This window comes from Prionailurus viverrinus, chromosome B4, assembly GCF_022837055.1.
Source record: "Prionailurus viverrinus isolate Anna chromosome B4, UM_Priviv_1.0, whole genome shotgun sequence".
NCBI lineage: Eukaryota > Metazoa > Chordata > Mammalia > Carnivora > Felidae > Prionailurus > Prionailurus viverrinus.
The window spans coordinates 133,363,385-133,384,975 of record NC_062567.1 but is presented as its reverse complement, the minus strand read 5'-3'; the positions used below and the strand labels follow the sequence as shown (position 1 = coordinate 133,384,975).

Below are 21,591 nucleotides of genomic sequence, written 5' to 3'. Positions count from 1 at the left end.
ATTCGGAAAATCGTGTAACAAAAAATCTGAAGAAAAACATATTATGAAACTGTATCTGTGTTCTGATCACAGCTTGAGTATAGGGCAGGAAGTAGGAGCACGTGAAACATGGGAGTCAGGGCTGCGCTAGGGAGATGCATTAATCAGCGACTGCCAGATTGATGGCGTGTGACAAACACCACAGAACTTAAGGCTTGGAACAACCATTTGCATAGCACGCGCATTTATCGGTTTGGCTGGTCGGTTCCTTTGGTCCAGCAGGACTTAGCTGATCCTGCCTGGGCTTCCCCTGCTGTCACCTGGGGGGTCCAGCTGGGGCTTGTCTGGTCTTGGATGCCGTTGGCCAGGACCACAGTGGCTTCTCACCACAGATCTCTCGTGGCCCTCCAGCCAGCTGGCTTGGGCTTGCCCTCCTGGGGCGGCTGGGGTCCAGGAGGGAGGGAGGAAGCTCTCAAGGCCTCTCGGCGCTGGTCTCAGAAGCATTTTGGCCAAAGCAGAGCCGAGGTGAGACGGGTCTGGGCCCAGGCCTTAAGAAACTAGCAGCTTCCCCTTCCTTTATGGGAACTGTCTGCGGGAGCCCCAAGCTGCCAGGTGGGGCCTCTCTGGCTGGAGGAGCTGTGTTGTGTGTGGTAGTTACAGCCACTCCTGGCCTTCCAGCCGTGCCCACCAAGGTGCCAAACATACGAACGACACCTTCTTGGACCCTCCAAATGGGGTCATCCGCTGGCTGAATACCACCGAGTGGCCTCGGTCTGTGCCACATGGAGCAGAGGCAGGCTCGCCTGAGCCCTGCCCAAAATTTTGGTCCACAGGGACACCTGGGTGGTTCAGTGGGTTGAGCATCCAACTTCGGCTCATGTCATGATCTCGCGGTTTGTGGGCTCAAGGCCCACGTCAGGCTCTGCGCTGACAGCTCAGAGCCTGCTTGGGATTCTCTCTCTCGTTCCCTTTCTCTTTGTCTTTTCCCCACTTACGCATTTTCTCTCTCTCTGTCTTTCAATAAATAGATTAAAAAATTAAAAAAAAAATGTTTTGGTCCACAAAACCACAAGATCTGATCCAATGGTTGTTGTCTTAAGTTGCTAACACCAGGCACCTCGCTTTGCAGTAAGAGGTACCCAGAATATATCATCACATACCCGAGAGTGGTAGGGTAGCAGCTCATTATCTTGAAAACCGATAAATAAAGGGCAAGAACCAAGCATTTAGTTAGTCTTTCCTCTATGAGCTATGTTTTGGGGTATCCAGATTGTTGATGAAGGGACATTTCTCCTTGTAGAAATATTCCTGCTAACACAGGAAGAAGAAATGAAAGCAGAGGGTCCACCATCTCGTCTCCCCTAAGGACCTAAGGGTCTAGGCCCGCCCAGTATGGGAGCCGCTGAGCTCAGGGCTGACGAGCACTTCGGCGTGGCGGGCCCAGTTGTAGGTGTGCCCCAAATGGCCCTGCAGCTCCCCGGGCCTTGCGGTCTGACTCCTGATTGACAGGTGTCACGGGAGCCAGGGCACTGGGCTGAGGAAGAAGCGTGTGAGGACCTAGAAGGCAAGTGGCCCAGGGTCCTCCAGAAACAGATGGCCTAGGGAAAAAGAAAGCAGGGAGACCGTAGGTTAAACGAGTCGGGAGAGAGAGAACAACTCATCAGAAGGCCTGACCCTTATCTGTACGAGCTCTAAAAATACTTATCAGATGACTTGGGAAATATGAACGCTGATTAATATTTGATGATATCCAGAAATCACTGCTGCTTATTTTTAGTTGCGACAGCAGTACGAAGGAGGATATCGTATCTCTCTTTAAAATTTTTTAGCATTTAATTATTTTTGAGAGACAGAGCACAGGTGGGGGAGGAGCAGAGAGAAAGAGACACAGAATCCGAAGCACGTTCCAAGCTCTGAGCCATCAGCACAGAGCCCAACGTGGGGCTCGAACTCATGAACCACGAGGTCGTGACCTGAGCTGAAGTCGGATGCTCAACCGACTGAGCCACCCAGGTGCCCCAGTAGGATATCATGTATTAAGAAGTCCGTAACTGTTAGACATTCTCACAGGAGCATTTTGGTTGGAATCTCGTGTCTGGGAATTGCTTCCAAATAAGCCAGTGCCGTGGGGCACAGGTGGGGTACAATCAAGACAAGACCGGGTGCCTGGTTGCAGCCCCGAAAGCGAGCAATGGATTCTCTTACACTTTCCTCTCTGCTTTTGCTTGTGGTTGAGCTCTTTCATAATTAAAAGTTTGAAAACTCCCCCATCATTCTAATGATCATAGACTCAGAAGAGACCCTTTGGGTGCTTGGGGCCCTCTGTAGGTTGGTGCCCGGGGTGGGGTGGGGTGGGGTGGGGTGGGGGCCTAGAGCAAGAAGCCATGCCAGCCTGCCTTGCCTGTGGCTCCCTTGTGAGTGCCAGTCCAGTCCTTCCTGCTCCCTCCCTCCCTCCCTGCCTCTCTGAGGGGCTGGTAGGGTGGAGGGGTGTGTCCGGGAGGCTGGGTTTCTTAGAGGATTAGAGGGAATCAATTTCCTTTTCAACCGTCCTCATTTACTCGGGTGCTGGCCTGTCATCGGTTTCTACAAGAATATGACCCAGAGCCCTTAAATCACCCTGTGATTTTCTTTTTAAGTTTGTTTATTTGTTTTGAGATGAGACAACGCAACCGGGATAAGGGCAGAGAGAGAGGGACGGAGAATCCCAAGCTGACTCTGCACTGTCAGCCCAGAGCAGGGCTCAAACCCACGAACTGTGAGATCATGACCTGAGCCCAAACCAGGAGTCCGACGCTTAACTGACTGAGCCACCACCTAGGCGCCCCTGCCCTGTGATTTTGGTTTAAAGTGGTCCGGGTGCTTCTTGACTTTGGGCGCAAATACTGTGTAAATGGTTTTCCTGATTTCAGAGCCTGAAGGAGGCCGTTTTTCATTAGTTTGTAATCAGCAGTCAATGGTGTCATTGATTCATCAGCAAGCATTTATCGAGTATCTCCTCTGTGCTGGGCAATGACACCGCCCACTGTAAGACGGACCCAGAATTGTTCCTGCCTCAGTTCAGGTTCGGGTCACAGCCGGTCACCAGACCCAACGCTGTGCCGCTGTGGCCCGGGCATCTCCGGGTCTGGGTGCTGGGACTCAGGGAACAGGCCAGCCCTTCTGGTCGCGAGCTTTAATGAGAACTGCCACCACGGGGACCTCCTCTGAGCTTTCGCCCTGCACGTCCCTTCTGTGCTTCTCTTTTAGGATGAGTGTGCAAACCATCCGAAACGTTTTTAGTGTCGAAACTGGCTATCGGCTCTCAGACGATCAAATAGTCAACCATTTTCCGAACCACTATGAACTGACCCGGAAGGATCTGATGGTGAAGAATATTAAAAGATACAGGAAGGAGCTGGAGAAAGAAGGGAGTCCCCTGGCAGAAAAAGATGAAAACGGGAAATACCTCTATCTGGGTTTGTGCCTTTTTCACTGGGCTCGCGTGTTAAATGAATCCTAGAGTTCCTTAGTCACACGAGCTACCGGGATGGCGACTGCTGGCTTTGGTGGGTGAACATGTTCGTGCCAGCTGTGACAGGCGCCTCTCTCATTCCACGTGTGTCTGGAATGGGCAGGCTGGCGCTCACGTTGGGATCTGAGTTTCCATGGGTGCCCAGGGAATGTGGTGCATGCGAGGGAGAGAGTGTCCCCGGTGTGTGGATGGAGGGAAACGGCGTGAGCTGCAAGCTGCGTTTTGGAATTCGCGGTCACTACCGCATCTGGCTGTTCCCAGGCGGAACGGCGTGTCCCTGTTCCATCTGGTGGGCTGGCCTGCCGGATAGTTCCAGAATCCTTTTACCTACCTGGGAAAAATTATATAACCAATCTCTCTGGGCCTCCGTTTCCTCATCTGATAAATGGGAATGACAACAGGTTGCTGTGGGCATTACAGGTTTGTAAAGCGCTTAGCACACGGGCGATGAGGTTATTGTACGGGAACTGAACGGCACAGGGCCTTGATCTTCAGGCGCTGGCTTGGGGCAGAGGGCATGAAGCAGCCTCCGGAAAGGCCATGGCAGTGTGTTTCCGTCCGTGGCCGCTGTTGGGCTAGCTCACCTGCCATCGTCCTCTTTTTCACCTTGCAGACTTCGTTCCGGTCACCTACATGCTGCCCGCGGACTACAACCTGTTCGTGGAGGAGTTCAGGAAAAGCCCCTCCAGCACCTGGATCATGAAACCTTGTGGCAAAGCCCAGGGAAAGGGCATCTTTTTGATCAACAAGCTCTCGCAGATCAAAAAGTGGTCCCGGGACAGCAAAACATCTTCGTGAGTGCACCTGCTTAAGATCAGGGCCCAGGGTGTGTGGGTCTGAATCCCCGTCTACACTTACCGTCTGAGTACCTTTTGTTTTGTGGACGCTTACATGCTTCACCTGGGTAAACTGGGGACAGTAGCAGCACCATCACGGGGGCAAGACGGGGATGGGACAGGCGAACACGGGAGTGTCTGTGATCAGTAGCAGGGGTAGTGTGAGGCCGCGTCAGGTCAGGTCTCTGCCCAGCGTTCGAGGGCTCCCCAGAACTGAGATGCCAGGCCAGGCGGTTTTGTCTGGGGCCCACCCTGCCTCTGCGGGTCCTGAACTGTACAGAGATGCTGGAGGTGGTTCTCTCCCGGAGGGCTGGTGGCTCACCGTTCCCGGGCGTGGCAGGGTCACCTCCCTGTGCGGAGCATTGAAGTTTGAGTGCACGTTGCCGGCCCCCAGGTGGGTCAGGCGCAGGGAGCACTTCCCTGGTGGGTTCCCGGGGCGGGGGGGCACTGCTGGCACTGTCCTCTGGGGCGGGGTCTCAGGCTTGGGGGCTCCCACGTGGACGCCAGCTCACCGCCGTCTTCTCCCCCCGACGCGACGGGGGCCTTTGGACTCTGCCATCTAATTTTGACCGTCTCCGCCGCCCTTAGGTTTGTGACCCAGTCCACCAAGGAGGCCTACGTGATCTCCCTGTACATTAACAACCCGCTGCTGATCGGCGGGAGGAAGTTTGACCTGCGCTTGTACGTGCTGGTGTCTACGTACCGCCCACTGCGCTGTTACATGTGAGAGTCGCTGGGGTTTTGTCTTGTTGGTCGGCAGCTCACGAGACGCAGCCCTTCAGAGACAAAGTAGATTAGCGGCGTGGGGGGTGACGGCTGGCGGTCACAGGGTTTCTCGATCGTGGTAGTGGCCCCACAAGTCTCAGTATACCGAGAACCACTGCGTCACACGCTTTAGGTGGGGGAGTCCTGTGGCCTAGGAATTGTACCTTAGCGTGACCGTTTGAAGAAAAGAACCGTAAAAAATGAAAAAGCAGCTCTTTTAACGGCCTGAATCAAAAAGCAGGTCTTTCTATTTTTTTTTTTTTAATGTTTATTTATGAGAGAAAGAGAGAGAGAGTGTGAGCAGGGGAGGGGCAGAGAGAGCAGGGAGACACAGGACCCGAAGCAGGCTCCAGACTCCGAGCGGTCAGCACAGAGCCCGACGCGGGGCTCGAAGCCGCGAACCGTGAGACCGTGACCTGAGCTGAGGTCGGACGCCCGACCAGCTGAGTCCCCCAGATGCTGCAAACAGCGGCTCTGGGAAGAGAGCAAAGTGTTCGGTCTCATCTGTGCTTCTCCTCAGCGTGCTGACGCGGTCTGAATTCCCACGCAGGTATAAACTTGGATTCTGCCGCTTCTGCACGGTGAAGTACACCCCAAGCACCAGCGAGCTGGACAACATGTTTGTTCATCTCACCAACGTCGCCATCCAGAAGCACGGGGTGAGTGCGTCCCTTCGCTGCAGCTTACGGAAATGGGCTGCTTTTGTGGGTTTCTCTCTCCTTCTTTTCGCGTGCGCGGGCGAAGCGGGTCCGGGAGCCGGATTCCAGATGCCCTGGCACTCGTGAGGAGTGGGAGCTTTAAGGACCTGGCACATCAGCCCTTCTGGTTCCGTGGCCGCGGGCCCGTCCGTTGGAACTCTCGGGGCCTCGGTCTCTCCATTTGTGAAAGGAGATCCTGTTACCCCCTCATGGGGGTGGCGGAAGGATTCACGAGAGGGCTCCTGCGTGGCCACTCGTTCAGCAAAGTCTCCCTGAGCACCTGTCTGGGTTGGTCTCGTGCTGAGTGGCCAGGGCGACGTTGATGGTCCCCACTCACGGAGCCTGGCCCGTAGGGGAAGACGGCCGTCAAGTAATCACAGCGGTGAATGTGTCATCACGAACTGAGCCGCGTGCTCTCAAGCTAGGGGACGCAGATCCGGAAGAGCATGGAATGAAGTCCCTGGTCCAGGTGGCCAGAGAAGGCTTCCGTGTGCAGAAATGCTCAAGCAGAGACCTGAAGTATAAGCAGGGGTTACCCGGGTGGAGGTGGGGAGGGAACGTTCTAGCAGAGGGTACAGCCTGTGCCGGGATCCCGTGGCAGGAAGGAGCGTTGCAGGAGCTGAGAGACGGCCAGGGTGGCTGGAGCCCCCAGACTGAGGGTGGTGGAGTTAGAGGTACCTGGAGAGGCCAGCGAGGCCGGGCCCCAGGACCTTGTCGGTTCTGTGTGGGCTTTGGGGCTTTAATCTGGTCCTAACAAAAATGTTCTGAAGGTCTCATTTCTTTATGAAAGACTCTTCTGTTTGGATCTTGCTTGATTGGAGGCCTTGAGTATCCTGGTCCTTTTTGTATAATTGGAGTGGAAAGAGGGTAAGCATTGATAGAAAACAAGCTTTTTCTTTCTTTCTTTCTTTCTTTCTTTCTTTCTTTCTTTCTTTCTTTCTTTTTTTTAAGTTTATTGTTTTAGTAATCTCTTTGCCCGCTGTGGGGCTCACATGACCCCAAGATTAATAGTTGTAGGCTCTTGGGGCACCTGGGTGGCTCAGTTGGTTAAGCATTCAACTTTGGCTTAGGTCACGATCTTGCAGTTTGTGGGTTTGAGCCCCGGGTTAGTCTCTGTGCTGACAGCTTGGAACCTGGAGCCTGCTTTGGCTTCTGTGTCTCCGTCTCTGTCTCTGGCCCTCCCCGACTCAGGCTCTGTCTCTCTCCTACAAAAACAAATAAACATTAAAAACAATATATTAAAAAAAAGGTGGCATGCTCTTCCGACTGAGCCAGCTAGACGCCCCCAAACCAAGCTTTTCTGAGTCACCTACTGAAGGGTTTGTTCAGAGCAGCATGGGCTCAGTCCTCCATCTATCACTTCTCTCTGTGTGACTTGGGCAAGTCGCACAGCCTCCCTGGGCCTCCTCATCTGCAAACAGATCCCTGGTATTACCTTGCTGGTAATGAAATGACAATGGCCACCATTTACTGAGGGCCTTGACGGTCTTCTGTGTGAGGCCAACCCTGGTTCACTGTCCCTCGGGTTTCCGTGAGAGCAAACTTCTGAGCATCACTGTTACATGGTCAAGATTAGAGGAGAAAGGATGGCTTGGCCAGAACTTTATTCAGAAGAATTGGAACAACGGAGACGCCTGGCCGGCTCAGTAAGTGGAGTGTGAGACTGTTGATCTCCGGGTTGTAAGTCCGAGCCCCACGTTGGGTGTAGAGATTACTTAATAAAATCTTGGAGTGCCTGGATGGCTCAGTCGGTTAAGCGTCCGACTTCAGCTCAGGTCATGATCTCACGGTTCGTGGGTTCGAGCCCCGTGTCGGGCTCTGTGCTGACAGCTTGGAGCCTGGAGCCTGCTTGGGATTCTGTGTCTCCCTCTCTCTCTGCCCCTCTCCTGCTCACACTCTGAGTCTCTCTCTCTCTCTCTCAAAAAATAAACATCAAAAAAATGTAAAAAATAAAATAAAATCTTGAAAAAAAAATGAATTGGGAAAATGAGTTTTCAGGGGACGCAGCCGTTTGAAGAAAGCTGAGCAATGACATCAGGCCCTTTGTAGCCAAGTTAGTGAGGCCTGGGTGTGGGTGTGGCCAGTGGGTGTGGGTGTGGCCAGTGACCGGCCTCCAGTCCTCTTGGTTTCTCTGAGGATAGTGCAGAATACGTTGGCCTGCCCCAACCCCCCCGTGGATTGCAGGGCCACACTGACATTGGGAGGGCTCCATTTGATGGGCCTTCTCAGGACACCAGTCAGCTGAGTCACTGCTGCATCAATAAGAAACAGAAGTCACTTTTTTTTAACCCGTGGAAGGAGAGAGCAGAAGGCAGGACCTTAGCTTGGCATCGTTGCAGTGTTCCAGAAGCCTCTGTGCCGTCCCTGTCGGTTCTGTTGGTAAATGCTTAGCTTTTTAACGTGAGGAAGTCCTTCCTCTGAGGAGACTACTTGCTGGTAGCCTCACGTGGCTCCGATTCAGAATCGCATGAAGGACAGATGTTACAGGGGACACTGACACGTCAAGCAGTCTATGGCTGCATCTCCCGAGTGTCCCTGGGTGCAGAGCATAGCCTGACACCTGGGACAGAGATGCCCTCGGACAGCCTGCCCTCAGGAGGCTCAGAGACCAGCAGGGGAGGCAGATCACAGAAGACTGATGATAAGGGAGGCTGCAGGGCTGCGGAGGGGGTGCAGGAGTGTGGGGCGGGGGGCACCGGGAGGCGGGATCAATCCAGCAGGCAGAGAAGGGGATGGAGAGATCAGGGGTGCATCCCGACATGGGCAGTGTTTGCAGATTGATTTGATAGAGTGTCCTGGAGTAAATCTGATTAACTAGTGTTGCTTCAGTCCTAACAGCAGGACACATTTCCTCGCTTTTTAGGTCTGTGCTTGTGGAAGACAGTGTTTTGCCGTGTATACTTTATATGTCTAGAACTTTTATCTTTTTTTTAATTTCTTTTTTTAATGTTTATTTATTTATTAAAAAAATTTTTTTTAATGTTTTTATTTATTTTTGAGACAGAGAGAGACAGAGCATGAACAGGGGAGGGTCAGAGAGAGGGAGACACAGAATCTGAAACAGGCTCCAGGCTCTGAGCTGTCAGCACAGAGCCCGACGCGGGGCTCGAACTCACAGACCGCGAGATCATGACCTGAGCCGAAGTCGGCCACTTAACCGACTGAGCCACCCAGGCGCCCCTGTTTATTTATTTATTTTTTTTTGAGGGCGAGTGGGGGCGGGAGGGGGGGTAAAGAGAGAGGGAGACACAGAATCCGAAGCAGGCTCCAGGCTCTGAGCCGTCAGCACAGAGCCCGACGCGGGACTCGAACTCACGGACCGCGAGATCACAACCTGAGCTGAAGTCGGACGCTCAACCGACTAAGTCACCCAGGCGCCCCTTGAACTTTATCTTTTAAGTAAACTTTCCTTGCTAGTGAGAATCTGTAACTGGAAAAAGAAAGCTGTGGGTGGGCAGGTAGCCTGGCTTCCCTGTAACTTCTCCGAGTCCCTGTTTTTGGGGTACAGACACTGAGTTATTAGAGAGACCATTTGAGGTGAACATGCTTGCGTAGCTCGTCTTTTAAGGTAAGTGAAACTGACGTGTAAATGTGTCTCTGACCTCAAAAGGTATTTTTTTTTAATGTGGTTAATTCTGTTTTTCTATGAAAACCAAGTCCGTTTTGAGTCGGTGGTGTTTGTCCTTTCTTAGGCTGGTTTTCTTTTCAAAAGTTCTCAACTTTTTATTTAGGAGAGTGAAACCTAGCCTCACAACCTCCAGATGTACTTTGGGATTTTTAGCTTTTTGCCTCCAAAAAAAGAGGAGTGGGGTAGAGATTTCACGTGTAGAGTCAGAGAAATAGAGAGCTCTCTGGATGGGGGGTGGGAAAGCCAGGCTCGGGTCCCAGCTCCCTCACAGCCTGCGTGGAACCCTGGGCAGGTCAGGTAACCTCCCCGAGCCCGAGCCCTCTTACGTGCAGACGGGATGTTGTGACCAGTTGTGGGGTGCTCTTGGACCACGGTGCCTGGCACCGGCCTGTCTCAGGTTGGGTTCTCCGGAAGCAGACTCGGAGGCAGAGATGAGTGCATGGGGGGTTTGCTGGGGCAACATGGGGAGGGAAGGGGGTGAGGACAGGGCAGAGGGAGGGTCGAGCTGGGGCGCAGCTGCAGCAGGGACCGAGATTCCCTGGCATCAGCCCGTCACGGACTACGGGCCGCTGGGGCGGGCGTGACCTTGGACCGTTCTGCTCCCCTTAGCCAAGGGCAGCTCCCAGCGAGGGTCTCCGCCAGAAGAGTGAGTGTCGTGATCTTGAAGGGGGGTCTGGGTGACATACTCCACCCTCATTGCAGGGTATGAATTGCTAATTGTGAGTGAACTACAGAGGTGGTGGTTCTTTTTTTTTTTAATTTTTTTTTAAAGTTTATTTTGAGAGAGAGCACGAGTGGGATGGGGCAGAGAGAAAGGAGAGGGAATCCCAAATAGGTTCTGCACTGTTGGCACAGAACTTGATGTGGGGCTCGAACTCGTGAATCCTGAGATCGTGACCTGAGCTGAAACCAAGAGTTGGGCACTTAACCGACTGAGCCCCCCAGGTGCCCAGAGATGGGTATTTTATTTTTTTTTTAATTTTTTTTTTTTTTTTTAATTTTTGAGAGAGACAGAGCATGAGCGGGGGAGGGGCAGAGATCGAGGGAGACACAGAATCCCAAGCAGGCTCCAGGCTCCGAGCCGTCAGCACAGAGCCCGACGCAGGGCTCGAACTCACGAACTGTGAGATCACGGCCTGAGCCAAAGTCGGCCACTTAACCGACTGAGCCCCCCCAGGCGCCCACAGGTGGGTATTTTAAACCAAGCGCCGCATAGGAGGTCCAGGTCCTCACGGGGCAGGAGCACCCAGCACCGTTCTAGGGTGAGAGAGCAAGTGCTGGGGTCCTCAGGGTGCATTGCCTGGGGCCCCGTGTCCTTTCCCGTCGCCAGGAGGACTACAACCACATCCACGGGGGCAAGTGGACGGTGAACAACCTGCGGCTATACCTGGAGAGCACCCGAGGCAAGGAGGTGACCGGCAAGCTGTTCGACGAGATCCACTGGATCATCGTGCAGTCGCTGAAGGCCGTGGCGGTGAGAGAAAGGCGGGGGTCCGGCCTGGGAGCCACCGAGTGGGGCGGGGAGGGCTGCTGGTTCTTTGGCTACGGAGACTCGCCTTTACGGGCCCACCTCCCGCATGGCCACACGTCTGCCAGAGGCCGGGGCAGCTTGGCGGAGGGAGAGGGGCCAGCTTCCGGCCGGGTGCCGCCCAGGGTGTACCGGCTGCCGGGCCTTCCGCGGCAGCCGCCAGCCCGGGCGAGTCCTGCCGGTGTCCCCTGCAGCCCGTCCGTGCCATCGGATCGAGGGGGCGTGTTTTGGCGCAAGCTGCTGGTCAGAGGTGGACTCGCGGTGGCCTCCTCGAGTTTGGGCCTCCCGCTCTGTGGGGTCACGGACGTCGGGGTGCTAGAAACCCGCCTCCCTGTTGCCCCAAGCGTGCTCCTCGTTGGCTGGCTCGCAGTCCCCGTTGGTGTCTTGTTTTGCTGTGCCGAAGCAGGTGTGCGGCTGGTTTTGAGGCAATGGGAAGGGATGAACAGCAGGCCACCGGTGCGCGGGCGGCTGTGCCCCGAGCTTCACATGTGGGGTCCCAGATGCTCATCACCCCGTGACTCAGAAGCAAAAGGGAGGCCCGGCCCCAGAGTGGGGAAGCGCGGGAACAGGCGTTGGGGCCCAGGCCTGCCAAGGGGGCTCTCAGCAGACAGGCCCAGTGGGTGTGACACCCGAGGACGCTCGGCCCGGCCCGGAGAGTAGGCGGCACGTCCCGTGGAGGGTGCTCCAGCCCCTCTGAGCCTCGGAGGCCGTCTCTGGGAAACCGGGAGACAGTGGGGTGGGGGCCGGGGGAGCTAGCAACCTCCTGTCCTGCACGGGCTGCTGGGACGGTGGTGTGGGCAGTGGCCGGGGTAGGACCACTCCCCGGCGAGATGCGGGCCCACTGACTCCCCTGGGAAACCAGCCTCTGCCCCCCCCCCACCCTAGTTTTCCTCCAGTGAGTGAGGCTGGACTGGCCTGTCTCTCCCTCAGGAGTTTTTGGTTCTAGATCCAGTGTTTGAAATAGAGTCCACACGCCCGCTAATGTGTGAGAAGGCCTCACTGCTGTGTCTGTGGGCTTTACTCACTGTGGGGGGCAGCAGGGTCCCCAGGTGTATGTGACATGGCTGCTTGCTAGGCCTTCCCACAGGTTTTCATCCACGCAGCCTCGGTGGGGCCTGGGGACCTGCATTGTAAGCGAGCGGCTGGCAGGGTTTTTTATGTACCTGGAGAACGGTTTATAAAGTGGAATTGAAAGTTAAAAAGAGGGGCACCCGGGTGGCTCAGTGGGTTAAGCGTCGGACTTCAGCTCAGATCAGGATCTCACGGTTTGTGGGTTCGAGCCCCTCGTCGGGCTCTGTGCTGACGGCTCAGAGCCTGGACCCTGCTTGGGATCCTGCATCTCCCTCTCTCTGCTCCTCCCCGCTCATGCTCTGTCTTTCTCTCTCTCAAAAATAAATAAACATTTAAAAGTTTTTAAAATAAAAATGGAACAAAAAAAGTTAAAAAGAAAGTCCCCAAATTTTTAGTAAATGGATTGGCTTGTCAAAGAGAAGGGAGGTTCGTAGGCTGGCACCCCGCATCCCTAAGGACCTGAGAAGGGCCTGTGACGAGGTTGCACAGGCCTGGACTCTGGAGCTGGGTTTCTGTCCACTCTGAGGACAGTCCCATGCCAACAGAGACGTGGTTGCTTTGATCAAGCCTCTGATGAGTGAGACCCGGAGACACCGGTAATCGCTTCAGGAAGTGCCCTCAGAGGCCGAGGGAGGTTTCTGAGTCTGGGCCCTGTGGGAGGAGCCGGGGAAGGATGGGAGGCGGCACTGGGGGTGGAGGTGGGGAGCGCTGATCTCGGTGGTGAGACCCCGCACGTCACGTCGGGACCCCGAGGAGGTCCTGCCCCGTGACCTGCCGTGTGTCCGGGGCGGTGGTCCCAGCCGGGCCCTCCCGAGGCTGGCTGTACAAGACACTAGTTCCTGTCTTACAGCCGGTGATGAACAACGACAAACACTGCTTCGAGTGCTATGGCTATGACATCATCATCGACGACAAGCTGAAGCCCTGGCTGATTGAGGTAACCGCCTGCAGGAACGCGTGTGGCCGGTCGCCCTCCCGGCTGCCTCTGCCCCGTCTCTCAGGCCAGGCGGCAGGGCCGGGGCACGTGAGGCTCTGGAAGGTGACGGGGACAGACGGGCAGGTCGGACAAGTTTGCTGATGGTGGACAGTGGGAGCCGCCCCTGCGGGAAGCTGCCGGAAGAGTCAGGTTATCAGAGAGCCAACTTCCAAAATAGCTCTTCCCGGGTTACTTCTTACGCTGCCCAACCCGCGTGTGCAGAGACATACACAGATATGTAGAGAGATCGACAGACGCGTGTGTAAAATATTTACGTGCTCTGTTTTTCCATTTCAGAAGTTCAGTGCGCTAGCCATTGCGCTGCAGAGCCCTTTTTTTCCATTTTAAAGCGACTCACTTGAATGGCAGTCGAGCTTTCCTTGATGAGCCAGGACCTTAATTGTGAATATGACGAATACTCCTTCTAACATAACAGACTTTAATTGTAGCCTATTTATGATAATTAGGGCATGATGATATGCTACAGTGGTAATTTCAAGGGCGCCTGAGGTTCATGCAGCCCCTTTGACTGTATACGTTGGATACCCTACCAGCAGCACGAAGACACAGCCTGACTGTTTGGGAGAAACCCGAGTAACTTGCAGGTTTTTGCCTCCACTCTGCCGTGGCCTGAGGAAGCAGCTAACCAAGGTCCTTACAGCTGTGCCTGAAGTGGAGTAAATAGCTGGTGACTGAGGGCCTGCGGGACTCTCCACCCAGTCCGTGCATTTTAACTTGAGGACTCCTGACGTTGCTTAGCTCCTCAGAGGCCTTAGGGGACTAACCTTCCGTTTATCAGATGGGTTCCATTTGTCAGAATATTGCTTTATTGGTGAGGTATTACTCTCTTCGCCAAAAAGGGGCCCACTGGGGACGTCCGACTGGCCCATTCGGTGGAACATGCGACTCTTGATCTCGGGGTTGTGAGTTCGAGCCCCATGTTGAGTGTTGAGATTGCTTAAAAGGCGGAGCAGAGGGGACGCATTCCTTTTTTTTTTTCTTTAATTTTTTTAAATCTTTATTATTTATTTTTGAGAGAGAGAGAGAGAGAGAGAGAGAGAGAGAGAGAATGAGCAGGGGAGGGGCAGAGAGAGAGGGAGACACAGAATCAGAGGCAGGCTCCAGGCTCCCAGCTGGTAGCACAGAGCCCGACGTGGGGCTTGAATCCACGAACCGTGAGATCATGACCCGAGCCGAAGTCGGACGCTGAGCCACCCAGGCGCCCCGGGGACACATGACTTTTTACTTCAACCCCACGATGCTACTCAGGTTAATTGGCTTTGCTGATTCTAGCAAAGCTCTGAGTGGCTTCCAATATTTGGGGTAGAGTGTCCACACAGGTAGACACAGAGGTTAGGTTTATGATCTGCGTTCACTCAACATTTTTATCTGTGCGCTGAGCGATTTGTAGGTCGTAATCCCAACCTGTGTCTGACTTTTTATATTTCGTCTAACAGCTGATGAAAGTAGGACCCTAAAACGCTTCCTATACAAGGTGCCTGAAGATACTATACGTTAAGGGGACGAATTGACAGTTTTGCCTAAAAGGCGCGGTAGCCAGCGTTTTCCTCTGCAGTCTGTGTTTTCATGCCAGAGGAGCCAGTGATCCACGTGAAGAGTGATTCCTTTCCTCTCGTAGGTGAACGCGTCCCCGTCTCTCACCTCCAGCACCGCCAACGACCGAATCCTTAAGTATAACCTGATCAATGACACCCTCAATATCGCAGTCCCTAATGGCGAGATTCCAGACTGTAAATGGAACAAATCACCCCCGAAGGAAGTTCTTGGCAATTACGAAATTCTGTAAGTTGGCGTGCAGACCGGGCAGCCGTCCTCGTGTGTGTCAGACGGAGGGGTGGCAAGGCCCAGCTTGGATTTTCTGGTTGTGTGTGGACTTGCCTTGTTTGGGCCGAGTATTTCTTTTACTCACGGTGTTCCGGGATAGATCACGTGGTAGCGAAGAAACGGATATTAAACTAGGTGTTTGTCTAGGCCTTTTGTTTGATAATTATTCATGAAGCGTTTGCCACACGCTGGGCACCTTGTAAGGTGGGAACAGGAGATCTCTGTGGCTTACCTCCCTCCCCACCCCCCCGCCCCACCCCGGGCCCAGCTCGCACCCAGGCCCCGCCACTTGGAGCTGGATGACATTGAGGAACTCTGCAACTCTTTGAGCCTCAGTTTGTGCGCCTTTTGAGTGGGGCTGTTGTACAGAGGGAAGGACAAGAAATGGTAACAATAGTAGCGGGCAGTTGAGGGCTGACCACATGCCAGAAACTGCCAAGGGCTTTACTCCCGTGTTCCCGTGCTTCGTTCCCCCAGCCACCTCCCGAGGTCAGTGTCATCATTAGCTCCACCTTAGGCATGCGGAAACAAAGGTTTAGAGAGGTGGTGTGGCCCATCGGCAGTGACAAGAAGTGGGAGCAGCGTCAGGAGGGCAGTGGATACGTGAAGTACCACTCGTTCGTACCACGGGGTGGTGGGTGGCCACTGAAACGTGGCCCAGGAGCTCTGCCGTGGGGCCGGGGACGCTGAGGGAGGAAAGCGCATCCCAGAATCCTTGTTAAACGGGCAGTGGCCTCAACCCCACCCCCAGCGTGGACATACGTGTGTGTCGGGCTGCCTCCGTGAGCGTGGGCGAGCCCGGAAACGTGGAGGGCCGCGCATCAGCTTGTCCACACGGATGTTGCCGCCACGGGCCGTGAGGTGTGGAAGGGAGCCGGAGAGAAAAGGGAGATAGTGTCCCGAACTGGAAGGGGCCCGTGTGTCAGGTTCACGTTACGCATTTCTGTGAAAGTAAAAACGGGTGTTTAATGTTTCAAGAAAACAAGGGAAGAAATTTGTAGTGAATTTCTCGCAGCACAAGGTCCCAGGCCCCCAGTTGGAGGCGCGGCGGGCGCGGGGGCTTGGACCGCAGAGCCTCTGCCCTGCGTGGCGTTGATGATGGGCGAGCGGTACAGGGGAGGGTGGAAGGTCAGCTCCGCAGAGAAGAGCGCGGAGCCTCCAAGGGCGGCGGAGGGGAGCTTCAAGCGCGAGCGCTCGGTGCCCTTGACCGTTTTCTCCAGCCCCGGTCAGCTGCCTGGTCCGAGTGCAGGGTGAGCAGAGGGTGGGAAGTGAGCCGCTCTGGGGGCTTGTCAGGCAAGGAGGATGGCGAGAGAGGAGGACAGTGGGAGGGGTGGGAGGTGATCCGAGATCCCGGTGGTTGGAGTTGCTGGGGTGGGGACGCCCGGGAAGCGAGCGGGAGAGGAGAGGTCAGGGTGAGCGTCTGCGGTCCGGGTTTTGCAGGAATGGCGGTTGCTGAACGGGACAAGGTCAGGTGCCGTGGGAATGGTCTGAGCTGGGGGAGGACAAGGTCGTGGGGGGAGGGGGCGCAGGGTCAGGGAACTGGGGTCTCCTCTGTTTGGTCATTGCGGTCGCCGGGGTTGTGAGCCAGGAGCCTGAGCCTTAAGCAGTTAGGGGCAGCGCCGTGGAGGGTTCTGGGTAACCGCGCAAGGAGGGTGGTGGGTCCTCCCGACCCGGGAAGGAGGTTTTGACGAGGGGGGCTTGCTGCAGGCCCAGGGGAATGGTGGGTGGGAGAGAGAGCACCCCTACGGGCGGGGCTGCAGGGGAGCAACGTCTTCAGGGAGAGCCAGGTTTTAGCACGGGAAGGTGCAGGGGACGTTTCCAGGATGAGGCCGAGGACTCGGGTTTGCTGGCGACGGAGATCTGAGGGCGCGAAGGAAGAGTTTGTTGGGGCGGGGGGTCAGACTGGAGCGTGTGCGGGGCCTCTGGGGGTGGCAGCGAGGGACGTGCAGGGTGACATGGAGGAGACGGGGGCTGAGCCCCGACAGCCTCTGAGACAGGTGGGCGCAGAGCGTGGGGAGGAGTCTTGCCTCTCGCCAGCAGCGTGAGGGACCTGGATCCAGATCCGCGAGCTCCCAGCCCAGGGTGGTGGGTGGCGGGGCTGCTGGGATCGAGGGGGAGGGCAGCACTCTGCTCCCCGTTGAAGATGCAGAGGTCAGAGCCTCCCTGCCATTAGGTGAGAGACAGAGAGGTAACCCCCCCTCCCCCACCAACCCACTCAGCTGCCCTCACCCCACCCCATACGTAAGGAAGGCTCCAGCACAGAGCTGATAGTTCCAGACGCTTTCATTCAGGACTGCTCCCTGTGCTTTAGATGACCTCATAGGCAGGAATCCTGTTTGTGGCTCACAGCCTCTGCCTCCCTCCCGAAGCAGGAGGGCGGGCCCCGGCTTCCTGCCCAGCTAGGTGCTCTGCCTTTCTGGAGTGTTGTTCCCAGCCGTCCTCCGGGGGTGCCGGCAGGAGGAGGAGGAAGCCGGGGTGCCAGTTAACTGCCCAAGGTCACAGGGCTGCTGCTGCCGCCGGCCCCCAGAAATAGGCGCTCTCGTCGCCCTGATTGCCGTCCCGGCCTTCAAGCCGTGAGGCCCCGCCCTCTGTACCTGCGGCCTCCAGGCCCAGGTCTGAAGGTGCTGGGTACACTCGTACAGGCTTTAAAACACTGCCTGAACCCTGCCGATGACTGCCATCCACTTGTCAAAAAGCCAGGGGGAGGGGCGCCTGGGTGGCTCAGTCGGTTGGGCAACCAACTCTGGATTTCACATCAGGTCACGATTTTGCAGTTCGTGGGATCGAGCCCTGCATTGGGCTCCAAGCTGACGGCACAGAGCCCGCTTGGGATTTTCTCTTTCCTTCTCCCGCTGTCCCTCCCCTGCTGTGCGAGCTCTCTCAGTCTCTCTCCCTCTCTCAAAATAAGTCAACTAAAAAAAAAAAAAAAAAAAAGCCAGGAGGAAAGCCTGCTAGAATGGGAGGGGGCCCTTGAAAACCCTCCTGCCTGATTCTCCTCCACATTAGCTCCATCGGGGACCATCCCGCCCCTGGGAACAGCTCGTCCCAGATGCCAGCTGCTTGCCAAATGCTTGTTTCTGCCATGTTTGCAAGCTGCACACACCAGCACAAATGCACAGTGAGACTGGTAATCCCTGTGTGGGTCTCCCCCCCCATCATTCAGTACATTCTCATTGCACACCCGCCCCAGAGCGAGGTGCTGGGGCAAGTGCGAGCCAGATGGATGGGGTCACTCCGGCCTTTAGGTCAGCAGCACAGGCACAGAACCGGCAGCAGGTGCCAACGGGTGGGTGCTGACATGCGAACGGGGCGTCCAGGGGCTCTAGCAGTCCCTGGGGTGGAGAGGGGCCCGGGAGGCTTCCTGGGAGGACCCCCCACAGGCGGACCCTCCAGCGTCCCTGGGGAGTCCTCCCTTCGGCATCATCTCTCCTTAGGGAGACGGGGGAGACGGGGGTCCCCCGTTGTTGCCCTGATCCCCATCCCGACAGAGAGAAGCCCAACAAACTGGCCTTCCCCCTCCTTGCCCTTCCTTCTCAGCCCCCAGTTTGCCACCAGAAGCACGATGCAGAGACTGTGTTCTGCAGCTTGAGAAGCTTCTGTCCCACACCACACTCGACGTGCAGATTCTGATTCTGGGAATAAACATTTAACAGGAATATACCGTTTTCCCAAAGTGAGCAAAATTCAGCCAACGCAACATAACTCAGCATCTTAGTCCCTGTCGCATTTGGCATGAATGTCTGCTTATCACAGAGGGTCCTCAGTCAGGGCGTGGCCACCAAATGACCCCCGTGAATGAGGTTTCACAGCATACAGAAAGTGGGGATCATAAGGCCCGCTGTTCTGAGGCAGGAGGGTGATGTGAAGTCACGGCGGGGATAGGAGACCTCGTTCGCCAGAGCCTTCACTGCCAGGGCCGGCAAGCGGTGCAGTGGGGTTTCTCCACCCTCACGGACCCCGTAAGAGGGGCTCATCGTGGCGAGAGGGGCCAGGGACTGCCCCGATAGATGTCATCATCGGGCGGGCGCGTCCAGGGTCCCAGCTCAGTTCTTTCCAAGGCGAAAGCCCAGGCTCTGTTTCCTACACAGATCATGCGCTTTCCTACACAGGCCTGGTGTGCGAATGTTAATGGAGAGGGGCAGGTAAGTCGAGGCTGGTGGAGGCGGGATCTAGCCTTTCTTGGGAGGGCCCTGCTTTCTTGTGAGCCTCTCCCTGTCCTGGCCCCCTCCTCCCGGGTGGGTCATTCACACCCTGTTCCCGATCTCAACCGGGGTCAGTCATAACCTGCCCCCAGATGCTGTGCGTAAAAATATTTCTAGACGTCAGCTTTCTCCCTCACCACCCTGGTGTCTCACTCATGTGTCCCTTGGGGTCATTGCGCCGTTCCATCTGGTAGCCTTTTGTAAGATGTCAGCTGTTCCCGAAAACAGTTTAACGAGGCAGCACGCCTGCGCTCTGTGGCCTCGGGCAGGGTTTGGTGGGCTGGGGGAGCGCAGGGTGGGGGCCGGGCCGCTTCCCTGGCTGCTGCGGGATTCGCCACGCCGCCGCTCAGCGGCCAGTGGCCGTGCGTGGCATTGCTGCTGCTGGACCCTGAAGATGTCCCTCTGTTTCCAGCTATGATGAGGAGCTGGCGCAGGGCGACGGGGCCGACCGGGAGCTGAGAAGTCGCCAGGGCCAGTCGCTGGGGCCCAGAGGGGGCCGATCGAGAGACTCGGGGAGAACCGTCCTCACAACCTGGAAGTGACCACCAGGAGGCGCAGAAGACCGCAGCCCGACCCTCCCAAATGCTCCCCGCACCTGGGCCTATTTTGAAATTTCCTTTTTTCTAGAGCTTTTTTTCCTTTCGTAAGCCCTGTAAATAAATAAAGGCACTTCTTTGAAAGGTTAAGGAGTGTCTCACGAGGGAGAGGGGCCCTGCTTCTCGGTCACTCTCGCACGGTACTGCGGGCCCCAGACGGGGGGATTTTTTCCCACCCCAAGCGATTCTGCGCGTCTCCGGCTGGTGCTGGGTGTCCCACGATTTAACTCAACTCTGACACCATCTGCCTGGAGATGGCGTCGGATCCCACGGGGGAAGGGCCCACGTCCCGCGAGACGGCCCCTCCCGCGCCCCCACTGATGCGCTTTTGAAGTGACGGTGGGGGTCCGGGGCCCACGGCCAAGAAAGAATTCTTGAGACGTCTTTGGTGCGAAAAGGTGATTCTGTTAAAGCACGTGGACAGGACCCTGGGCAGAAAGCTGCGCTGGGGTCGTGAGGCGTGACTGGTTCTATACCAGAGTTAGGGGAGGTGAGGGAAGGCCAAAGGGAGGCCTCCAAAAGGACTTTCAGGGACGCCTGGGTGGCTCATTCGGTGAAGCGTTCGACCTTGGCTCAGGTCATGATCTCACGGTTCTTGAGCCCGAGCCCCGCGTCGGGCTCTGTGCTGACAGCTCAGAGCCCGGAACCTGCTTCCGATTCTGGGTCTCCCTCTCTCCCTGCCCCTCCCCTGCCCCCTCTCTCTCAAAAATGAATAAACATTTAAAACTTTTAAAAAACAAAAGGACTCTCATTGCTAAGGAGGATTCCTAGGATACCTGAGCCTTTGCTATTGTCAAGCTAAGATTGTTTTTTTCCCTCCAGCGAGCAAAGCATTAACCTTAAGACCCTAGGGACTTCCTGGAGGAATGTTCTTCTCTGTATTTGCCTCAGGTATCTGTCAGTGCGCTGCAGGTTACAAGGACACGTAATTTTCTCTACATTTTCTTCTTGCCTTAGTTCCCCACATCACTCTGGAGGGGAGGGTGACGTTAGGGCTCCAGGAAACGGAGGCTCGGAGGCTCGGAAGTTTCTGGAGCTTGCCTTGTTTTTCTCGTAAATCGTTAAAACAGTTGCAGGCTGACGGAGCCTCCTGTCCTGCCGGACCGCGATCTCTATCAGGTAACCATTTGTGCTTTCCTTTAGGGCGGCCGCGAGTGCCCGGGAAATGTCACACACAACTTCTGACCTACCTGCTGTAAGTTGGAGGTTCCCACCACCTCTCGGACCCCTCCGAGGGCTTGATTAATTTCCCGGAGTGGCTCACGGAACTCAGGAAAACAGTTTCGCTGCTACGTTACCGATTCATCACGGGGGCTGCCACCAGGTCAGCCCCCTAAAGCGAGGCATAAGGCAAGGTGTGCGGGGAAGGGGTGGGGGGTGGGGCGGCCGTGCCCTCCCCGGGTGCACCGGCCTCCCCGCCTCAGTGTGTTCACCAGCCCGGGAGCTCTCCGAATTCTGTAGTTCGTATCCCATAGTTCAGGGTGTATGAAGGTTTCCTCACATGGTACCGACTGATTAAACTGTGGACCACTGATGGGTGAATTGATTCCACCCTTTAGCCCCACCTCCTCCCCAGAGAGTGTGGGCGGGGCTGAAAGTGCCAACCCTGGGATCGCTGAGTGGTTCCTCCCGCAACCAGCCCCCTCCAGGCCACCCAGGAGCCCCAGCCACCGCTCAGCCTTTAGCACAAACTGGTTCATTCGAATCCGAAAAACGCCCATTTCAACCTTTGCTATCTGGAGCTATTTCAGGAACTGGGAACAACACGAAACGTGATAACAAAATGATGTCCCTGTAGCTCCTGGAAAGCAAATTAACAAGGGTATTTTTAGGAACCGTGTGACAACCAAATATATGTTGCTTATAAACCCCAGCGCCCCATTCTATTTCATTAGAGCTGGAAGAATGGATTCACAAGTGGAGGAGACCAGCCCCTTCCGCAGAGCGTACCAGCCT

The 21,591-nt window shown here is 55.8% G+C and overlaps 1 protein-coding gene across 13 annotated transcripts in view; it reads left to right on the top strand.

Moving 5' to 3' along the window:
- TTLL1 (TTL family tubulin polyglutamylase complex subunit L1) overlaps positions 1-20,220 on the top strand; it is a 31,611-nt gene extending 11,391 nt beyond the window's left edge. For 6 of the 13 annotated variants that reach the window (XM_047866817.1, XM_047866818.1, XM_047866815.1 and 3 more), the window contains 10 exons: positions 3,226-3,434; positions 4,104-4,284; positions 4,915-5,049; positions 5,642-5,750; positions 6,580-6,656; positions 10,708-10,891; positions 12,867-12,953; positions 14,632-14,795; positions 18,926-18,979; positions 19,452-20,216. In XM_047866817.1, coding sequence (XP_047722773.1) covers positions 3,226-3,434; positions 4,104-4,284; positions 4,915-5,049; positions 5,642-5,750; positions 6,580-6,656; positions 10,708-10,891; positions 12,867-12,953; positions 14,632-14,795; positions 18,926-18,979; positions 19,452-19,581 — 1,330 coding nt within the window. In that variant the 3' untranslated portion in view covers positions 19,582-20,216. Of the gene's footprint in view, positions 1-3,225; positions 3,435-4,103; positions 4,285-4,914; positions 5,050-5,641; positions 5,751-6,579; positions 6,657-10,707; positions 10,892-12,866; positions 12,954-14,631; positions 14,796-18,925; positions 18,980-19,451 lie in introns of all 13 variants that reach the window. The other 7 variants (XM_047866813.1, XM_047866814.1, XM_047866816.1 and 4 more) reach the window with 5 other exon arrangements.
- The last annotated feature ends 1,371 nt before the right edge of the window (positions 20,221-21,591 follow it).